We start from the raw sequence: 8870 nt of genomic DNA, 5'->3' as shown, positions 1-8870 counted from the left end.
TCTTAGTTAGTATCTAACTTATTTTAAAATATGGATATGAATTACTATTCAATATTACATTTAAAAAGACATTGTACCAAAGATGACATACATAAAGCGTATGCGAGTTAGCTAATTTATAATTTCCAAACAATTTCATTGATATTATTTACTATTATTTTTAGATTTGGCAAACTAGTAAATAGTCAAATTCAAAATTGTTGTTTGGTTTTGTTGTGTGAAGCATATGAGGTATTATCTGACCCATTTCGCCGAGCTATATATGATGAATATGGTGAAGAGGGTATTAAAAAAGGTGTTAATACCAATGAATTGTGCATAAGTCCATGGACTTATCATTGTAATGTGAAAAGCACATATTCGTGAGTCTGATATTATTATAATTCAATGTAGGCGAAAATTGAGTTTTCTATTGGGAAAGTGTGGGGAGTTGGCCAAAAATTATGATTTTTTTATAGCAAACCCAACGCCCATTGTTTTTAAAAATTCCAAAAATTTTCATCATATAATTTATTATAACATTAGTATAAATAAAATAGAGTCAGAGTATTATTATAATTACAACACTTATAATATATTCTGACTCCCTCCAGTGGCCAGTTTGATACGAAATACCTTGGTATTGCTATTTTTTTTGTAAACAGTCCTCATCATAAAAGACATTAAGTGTACAGATTTTGTATGAATATTATTTATGTCAAATGGTTAGTAATTAGGCCTGTGAAGTTAATGCATTAAAAAACTTTAAAATCATGAAAAAAAACTAAAAACTCTTAACAATGTATTAATAATATTAGAAGGGAGAAAAATAGATAGCTGCCCTGCTGTACAGTAGGTATTGAGAAAGTTTACACTATAATGCAAATATTAAATTTGAATTCAATCATAAATCATTGAAAATGAGAATCAATTTTGAGCATATATGGTCAGTTGACAGTTAGCCTATATTACTTAATGTAACATCTTATAATAATGATTGAATTAAATGTTTGCCGATACATTGCATTTTATTATCCATTATTATTATTATTATTATTATTATAAGTAACCAAAAGTACCACCTAGATTTTCTTTCCTATCAGAAAAAATAACTATTGAACTTCAAAATTGTGGTAATTTTTATACCTTAAATTGTGTGCACATATAAAAAAAGACATTATTATAAACCATTATATTTATAATATTACTAAAATACTTTTATAGCCCTAGTAATAATAGTACACCTATCCAGAATATCTATTATCTATGTAGGGTGGGTAGGGACGGAGTGGTCGAGTGGACTAAGGCGTCGATTGCAACTTGTGCCGTTGCCAGTTCAAACCTTGGTTACGGACAGCACTTTTCTCTGGACAAACATCTGTCTGGAGAGAGGCCGCCATCCCCAACCGGCATGGCAGAAGCCTCAGGGTGCCCAATCAAAATTCTGCCAAACACAAAACACACACTTGTTCAAAAATCTACTGTTCCTCCCTACATACAAACCAACTCTCTACCATACCACCTCACATCCAATAGCCTATGCTGTCGCGGATTCCCCCTAATAAAAAAAAAAATCTATGTAGGTAAATGAAAAAATAAAATAATACCTATCAGTCATTATTATTTCATTCACAAATTAAACAAATAAATATATTTCTATATTATATACTATTTTAAAACTTTATTTTAATGATTTTTTGGTTAATGGTGGGGTATAACTGATTTACGGGGGGAATTAATACTTAGGTATAAGCCCCCCTCCCCAAATTGTCAATTATGATGATTTTAGTTTGTCAATTTTTATGAAATATTTTGCACATTGTTTTAACAAAATGTACAATTATAGAGAGTATTGTGCACTTAATAATCCAATAACTAATTTGTTCATTAAATCAAATGGTTCAATACTTATGGATAAAAATAAAAATAAAGGTAGACCTGATATTGTGAAGTTGCGCATTCAATTAACATTAAACGAAGTAATTTTGTATGGAAAAACATGATAAAATTTGTATATAATTACTAATTAGCAAATAATTCTTAGATTTTTAATGGATCAATAAAATCAGTTAAAATTAAAAGAAAACCTAATATTATTTGTGTTTCAAAATCAAATGAAATACAAGTTCTGAAAATAAAAATACCTCGTGGGTTTCCCACAGGAGGAACATTAAAGTCTGAGGTATCAAAGCCAGGCATAGGACATAAAAATGTTAAAAGTATTGTATATTACCTATATAGGTATTTATATGTCTGTAAATGTGAAGCAAATAGAGAATAAATTAATTTTAAATAATGTATTGAATAGCTCTATACATATTTACTACAGAGGATTTACCCCATAAAGTTTTCAAACGAGATAATATGAATTTAATTATGGTTCAAAAGGTCTTGTTGAAACAAGTATTACTTGGTACAAGAATCGTTATTACCACATTAGACCATAAAATATTAAGAGTAAACATCACGGAAGTCATCACGTAAGAAGCTAAAAAATAAACTATTAATTCAATAATTATTCAACTTCAAGATTAATTATTTTTTTAAATGTTTAGGCAAGATTATGTTAAATTAATCCACAATGAAGGGATGCCTGATATGAATGATCCAACACAACGTGGTGACATAATCATCCGGTTTGACATAATTTATCCTCTTTATTTATCAATTACAGATGACACATTTTGTGAATTATTTAAAGACAATAAAATAAATACTTAAGTAGTTATAATTGTTTTACGCATATATAATCAGTATGATCATATTATGTCAATATAATTTTATAAAAAAATATGTTACCATATGCAAATCGTTTCATTTTATGAACCTTTTACACTATTTAATTTTAGAAAAATCTACCTAATAGTTGCTATTACAACATTGCTGTTTACTTATTGTTGTGGATACAATCAATTGGTCGTTTTCAAAACTTCTGCTGCAATAGTGTAATACAATATTTGCAAATTAATATAAATAATAAATAAAATATGTATGATATGAAAAAATAATATGTTGTCATTTTTCTTAAAACATTTTTAGTTATGAGCTATCCCTATTACCCGGTATAGTTTTCTCCCTGTTATTCTTTTAGCTTCGATTTGGAAAAATCAAACAAATGAATATGCTATTTTGGTTAAATTACTTAAGATGGAATATTCATCTGGATGTATTCTGGTTTTGCATTTTTTTTTTTAATTCCATTTTTTTCACACATACCTATTCATTTAGTTTTTTTTCTGTATTTTATATTTTCAAAACTAAATAAAAAAAGCCCTACGAAAGAGCATATCTTTGTTTCTTTCACTTTTTATAAAATTGAGAGGCACATTAACTATTATTTTTATATTTTTGTATTAATTATATTAACTATATGATGTAACACTATAATGCACAATCTATGAGTCAATTGAAATGTGTGCACATTATACAGGAAAAACATACTTGTATTTCAGATAAATTACATCCGATAACATTTATTATTGTAATACAACCCTATAAGTGTTATAATGATAGTTGTACATACGTATAATATCCTGTGATTCAACTTATATCGCAAAATGTATAGGTACATATAACATTTTATACATAGTGGTCATTGACCATTTGAATTTGCATAGCGTTCTCAAACGTGTATAAGTCTCTCAACAAAAAAATACCACAACCAATTGACGTAACCTCTTGATGCACTGAATATTCTATTGAAATCTCCATTTTAAGAACAGGAGTACTTGGTTAAAATTGATTTGATGCACTTTTGGTTGATTCAAAATCTAAATTAATTTTAATTTTTAACATAAAATTAATTTTTACTAATCCATAACTCCAAATACTTTCGACCTTTTTTATTAAACAGATATACCAATCATAAATAGATTGTATTCATACTAAATAAATCAATATTCCAATTTGGACTTAACCTAACCTAACCTACCGTTTGGTCTTAAAATCAAATCTCAGGGAAAATTAACTCAATATAATATCTATACTTATATATATAAAATAATTTGTTATGAGTAGAGTTAGGATGTTGATGACCTAAAAAACACACAAAAATGCCCTAAAAAAAGGCAAAAAAACCCTAAAAAAAATGCAAAAAACCCTAAAAAAAGTGCAAAAATGCTCTAAAAACTTCAAAAAATGACCTTAAAAATTATCTAAAATACTAATTAAGTAAGTGAAAAAACTTATTTATAAATAATAATTTTTATTAGAGATATGGGTATAATAATGGGTGTAATAGTAATTTAAAATATGAATTATAAATATATTAAGCATTTAAATAATTCAATATATAACACTCAAAGAGTAAATCTTATTGGAACGCGATAAATGTAATCACAATAATAATATTAAAATTATTTTTTACTAATTGTCCAAATCCAAAGTTAGATTTTAAATAAATTAAATTTGTATCCAAACTTGGGTGTAACATTTGCCCTAAAATCTATAATTTGTGAAAAATGCCCTAAAAGATGAAAAAATGACTTAAAAATGTTGAAAATGACGTTAAAAAACAAAAAAAATGTATTTATAGCTGAAAATGCAAAAATGCAAAAAAATGCAAAATAAAATTAGAATATTCTGCATCAAGGGAGCATGAAACAAATTTTTAGCTAGGATAGCATTGTACAGAATAAAAGGAAAAAAAATGCAAAAGTCATCAACAAAAATCAGTCGACCGATTAATTATTCTCTTTTGAGATAGAGTACAGTTAAATTTATCATTTTATACAATGATTCAGGCATAACTTGTAAATTGATTGTTGTTACACTGGAAAAATTAATTAATATAATTAAATCAGTTGGTATAACTAAATAGTAATATTAATAGCACACTTTATACCTACAATATTATATTACAAACTCATTTTAGTCCTGTCGATATTTTAACCATAATGAAACTTCACACAACTATTATAACATTGCTATGGTCACAGGATATATTTTTATATGTAAAAGTGAGTTTAGGCCTTGAGAGATCATATTATATTATTAGATTATTTGAGTATACATAGGCGATTATTAAACAACTGACGTTTCAGTCTCTATTAATAAAATTGATTTTTGAAAATTTAAGGGAACAAATTAAACTAATTTTTAATGACTAAATTCTCAATTCCGAAACCCTCCCTTTTTAAAATACTATTAATTTAAACTTAACTTAGCAAATATGCTATAAAATAAAAATAAAAACAAAATGATTACAAAATGTTACAGAATGGCATAGTGCATACTGCTGCTGATTGATTAATACATTATGTATTTGGGTACATTTTAGTAATTTATTCATTTTATGTAATGATATTTCAATGAATCCCAGGAAAAAATAAAAATTTTTAAAAATTTAAAATATTTTAATTCATTATGAAAATTAAAAAAATAGATACATACATTTGTAATTAGTGTTTAAAGAGATCACTTATTACACGGCCTGATATCACATAGAAATTGCCTATATTGAATTCCAAGAACGGTCGGTATCCAATCCCCTTAAGAAAAATTTATACTTAATTTAATATTAAAATTATAATATTAGGTACTGGAAATTCCCTATGTAGAGATCATAGTAATCTGATATGTGATGTTTTCATATAATCAAATGATTTATAAAATAATTTGTATAGTATGTAACGGAGCATTTATTTTTTGTGATAGTAATTTGTTATATTTTTAAAATGTTTAAATGTGTGCTTAATAAGTGATCACTTTACACACTATTTACAATATTTTTTTAATATTCAAAATCAATTAGTATTATATTTAAAATTTTAAAAAATTTTCTTTTATTCCGTAGTCTTTTAAACCTATTACTTATTTCAATAGTCGTCTACTTGTCTCTTTTATCAACCTATAAGGTTAAAAATGCCAAAACACACAAAATAAATAAATATAAGATCAAAATAAATTTTAATAACTTAGTTTACTGTAAATTTACAATACAAAAAGGAGCATCACATAAAGAGTTCTTTAAAATAATTTTACTTTGATGGGTCACCATTTTCATCGAATTTTATTTTTTTATTTGGTTTTTCTATAGGTTGAGACCTTCGTTTCTTATCTTCTGGTGTCCAAAGAGCATGATCAATAAATCTTTCGGCAGCTTTTTTATCAACTCTTAGCATATTTTTTTTGGCCATGGCACCTTTAGCCATATCCACAGTAGATTTTACACGATCCAATTCTCGTTTTATATTATGGGAAGTTGGATCAACACCATCCAATCGCAAGTAAACCCAATATAAGCTATTCAATGCAAATGCAATTAGTAGATCATGCTTAATTTTTTCTTCCACTGACAGAGAGTTGTAATCTATATCCATTCGTGATTCAAGTAATGTTTCAATATCTACAATTGAATGGTCCAAATTTTGAATACTTGCTACTAACTCTTCATCTTTGAGTAATTCTTCATCCAAGTCCAATGTTGCCATTTTTATTTGATCTAAATAACAAAAATTGAAAATAAAATAGTTGTTATTTTTTTTCTCATATCACTAACCAATAATTTTCAATAGCTAAATGAAAAAACCTAATTTTCTAACAATTAATTATTAACTAAATAATAAAATACCTATGACACAGATAAAGGTCTTCCCTATGTGTTGTGGAATTTTGATACTTCTGCTATAAATATAGAGGGAGTATGATTGTCTTGTGCCAATTTTTGTTATGTTGTACATTTGTAAGGAGATAACACATGTGGGTGTAGCGTCCTCTTAATTAATTTAGGGTTTACTCAGAAAATTGTTAAATAATATTTTTAAAAAAATCATGTTCCTTAGGTAAGTCTTTTCTAGCAGTATAGTTTTTTTGGTTGGTAAGTGTTTATAAATTTATTAGTGGTATTAACTATTATTTTATTATGTTTAGGAAAATTATAATCATTAGTAAAATTCTTATTACGCCTGCTTATGTGCCTGTGTAGGTACTGCAGACTTTGTATGGGTACGAATAGCTTATTAATTAAACTCTATAAACTATGTGAGTTGTGATAGTTTTCAGGTGAACATTTTGGTCACTGTTCTAAAAAGATTTAGAAGCATTGATTAGTTGCACACAACTGTACAAATTACATGTACCTGGGTAACCTTGTCAAATTGCAGTCATTTATTTAATTTCATCTTTGAAATTAATGTAATGACTATGCTGTTCCAATAATATGATGTAAATAGTTTAATTCAATATCGTAAACTGTAAGACTCACCAAGTTCGTAGACCTCGGTAGAAGGAAAATGAGTTGACCAACAATTTATTAAAGTCGGTAAAGTGTAAGATGAACGTTCGATAAAATATTATCGTCACAGTTACAAGATAGTATTGCTTAATACTTAATTAATTTAAACAATTATTATGTCTCGATCATGCTACACGCATAAAAAAAACTAAAAAATATTAGACAACAGACCGATCAACTGATGTAGACGCCAGAGACCTAAGTGCCGGAGCCGGACCGTAATCATAGATAAAGGAAAGATCTATTTATCTATGGACTGTAATCAGTTTATATTTTACATTATGTTATCTTCCTATAGTTATCAGTGGCCATATACATAGATAAACAACTATAAAAAAAATAGATAGCCGACTATCCCCAAGCACTGAACAGAAATACAGAATTTTGAAGTCAGTTCACCTTAGATCATATTAGTATATGATTTAAGCAGTTCACCGTATAACCACAGATTATATGAAAACAGATTGTGCACTTCCTATGTTACAATGTAAAAAATGAATAAGGTGCTCTGATTGATCGGCTCCCAAATCAGGGTGACCACAAATACCAATGCTAATTTATTGTGTATACCATATTAACACAGAGCAATATTGTGATATTAATGAAGTTTGAATCACGGACTAAGATAATATATCTTGGTATATCTTAGTCCGTGGTTTGAATTAAGCTCAGTGAACTATAGGATTTCAATTTTCAACTCAATGCTCATAAGTCACAATATTATACTTTGGTAAAAGTAATAGAAAAGTAAAATATGCAAATTGTTGTCTACAAAAAATATACTTATTTACATTTATCACAATATCAAACAGTATATTGACAATATTAAAAAATGTTGCAATACAGATAAATTACAAATAACTTTCAAAAAATTAAATATTGTTATTAAATATTTAAATGACAATTATAAATAAATACATATTAGGTATAAATTATAAACAAAGTTAAGTACAACTTTTATAACAAATGGCTTTCTTTTAAATTTATTTATACATGATTTAATATACATAATTTTCTATTTTTTTTTTGTTTTTTCAGATATTAAATTCCTATCTAAAAATTTAATTAGCAGCATGAATCTTTTGTTGAAAAAACATTAGTCATGATTAACTATAACTTAATACCAACTTCATTTTCAATAGATACTTGTGGAAACCTATTTATAAAAATGTTTTCTAACTCATCTATATATATAATTATAAAATTCATATTGTGACATTTCTTTTCCTTTTCTCTCTCCAATAATATTTCAGCAATAAATAAAAGTTTTATTTTTATTTTAAAGTAGTTCATTCATTTTAATGGAATTAGCAGATGCATTGAAAAAAAATTATAACATTTGATAATAGTAAAATAAATTTTATTTAATTAAAATGCATTATTGTATTAAATTATAGCAAACAAATTACAATTTTACAACTGCACAGTTTAAATGACTTACTGTACAAGAAGAAAAAATAGTATATAATAATTAAATTAATATAAATAAACTTATAAATCTGTAATTCGCTGGATTGGACCATCAGGCCTCGGGGGTGCATCAATAGATCATTTTTTGAGAAGAATTTTGGTAGCTGAACTAACCATATGCATCTCTCAGCCGTGTAATCGCAGCACGAGACGACCGCCGAGACGATAAAAAATTTATTACTTTTGA

At 26.6% G+C, this 8870-nt stretch overlaps 4 protein-coding genes across 4 annotated transcripts; 3 read left to right on the top strand and 1 right to left on the bottom strand.

The window, feature by feature from the left end:
* The first annotated feature begins 30 nt into the window (after positions 1–30).
* LOC111037732 (dnaJ homolog subfamily B member 13-like) lies at positions 31–1220 on the top strand. The gene is made up of 2 exons (XM_022320464.1): positions 31–98; positions 165–1220. The coding sequence occupies exons 1-2, from the start codon at positions 31–33 to the stop codon at positions 364–366; spliced, it is 270 nt and encodes an 89-aa protein (XP_022176156.1). The 3' UTR covers positions 367–1220.
* Positions 1221–1772: 552 nt separating this feature from the next.
* Positions 1773–2264, top strand: LOC111037720. The gene is made up of 2 exons (XM_022320445.1): positions 1773–1958; positions 2024–2264. Exons 1-2 carry the CDS (start codon positions 1782–1784, stop codon positions 2258–2260), a joined length of 414 nt encoding a protein of 137 aa, XP_022176137.1. The 5' UTR covers positions 1773–1781; the 3' UTR covers positions 2261–2264.
* A 62-nt stretch (positions 2265–2326) lies between these two features.
* On the top strand, positions 2327–2713 carry LOC111037721 (dnaJ homolog subfamily B member 13-like). The gene is made up of 2 exons (XM_022320446.1): positions 2327–2459; positions 2535–2713. Exons 1-2 carry the CDS (start codon positions 2344–2346, stop codon positions 2698–2700), a joined length of 282 nt encoding a protein of 93 aa, XP_022176138.1. The 5' UTR covers positions 2327–2343; the 3' UTR covers positions 2701–2713.
* Positions 2714–5935: 3222 nt separating this feature from the next.
* On the bottom strand, positions 5936–7666 carry LOC111037726 (nuclear nucleic acid-binding protein C1D-like). The gene is made up of 2 exons (XM_022320455.1): positions 7184–7666; positions 5936–6421 (listed from the first exon to the last, which is right to left on the bottom strand). The coding sequence occupies exon 2, from the start codon at positions 6408–6410 to the stop codon at positions 5958–5960; it is 453 nt and encodes a 150-aa protein (XP_022176147.1). The 5' UTR covers positions 6411–6421; positions 7184–7666; the 3' UTR covers positions 5936–5957.
* Between the last annotated feature and the right edge of the window lie 1204 nt (positions 7667–8870).

Source organism: Myzus persicae, unplaced genomic scaffold (assembly GCF_001856785.1).
Source record: "Myzus persicae strain clone G006 unplaced genomic scaffold, MPER_G0061.0, whole genome shotgun sequence".
Classification (NCBI taxonomy): Eukaryota; Metazoa; Arthropoda; class Insecta; order Hemiptera; family Aphididae; genus Myzus; species Myzus persicae.
Note: the sequence above shows the minus strand (reverse complement) of the source record. Positions and strands in the feature narration are given on the sequence as shown.

Bases quoted from the DNA above. Each gene is read 5' to 3' on its own strand.
- LOC111037720 (XM_022320445.1), top strand. From the start codon at position 1,782: ATGAAATATTTTGCACATTGTTTTAACAAAATGTACAATTATAGAGAG. The intron at 1,959-2,023 runs GTAATTTTGTAT...AATAATTCTTAG, and splicing joins TTCAATTAACATTAAACGAA to ATTTTTAATGGATCAATAAA.
- LOC111037726 (XM_022320455.1), bottom strand. From the start codon at position 6,410: ATGGCAACATTGGACTTGGATGAAGAATTACTCAAAGATGAAGAGTTA.
- LOC111037732 (XM_022320464.1), top strand. From the start codon at position 31: ATGGATATGAATTACTATTCAATATTACATTTAAAAAGACATTGTACC. The intron at 99-164 runs GTATGCGAGTTA...TATTATTTTTAG, and splicing joins AAAGATGACATACATAAAGC to ATTTGGCAAACTAGTAAATA.
- LOC111037721 (XM_022320446.1), top strand. From the start codon at position 2,344: ATGAATTTAATTATGGTTCAAAAGGTCTTGTTGAAACAAGTATTACTT. The intron at 2,460-2,534 runs GTAAGAAGCTAA...TTAAATGTTTAG, and splicing joins AACATCACGGAAGTCATCAC to GCAAGATTATGTTAAATTAA.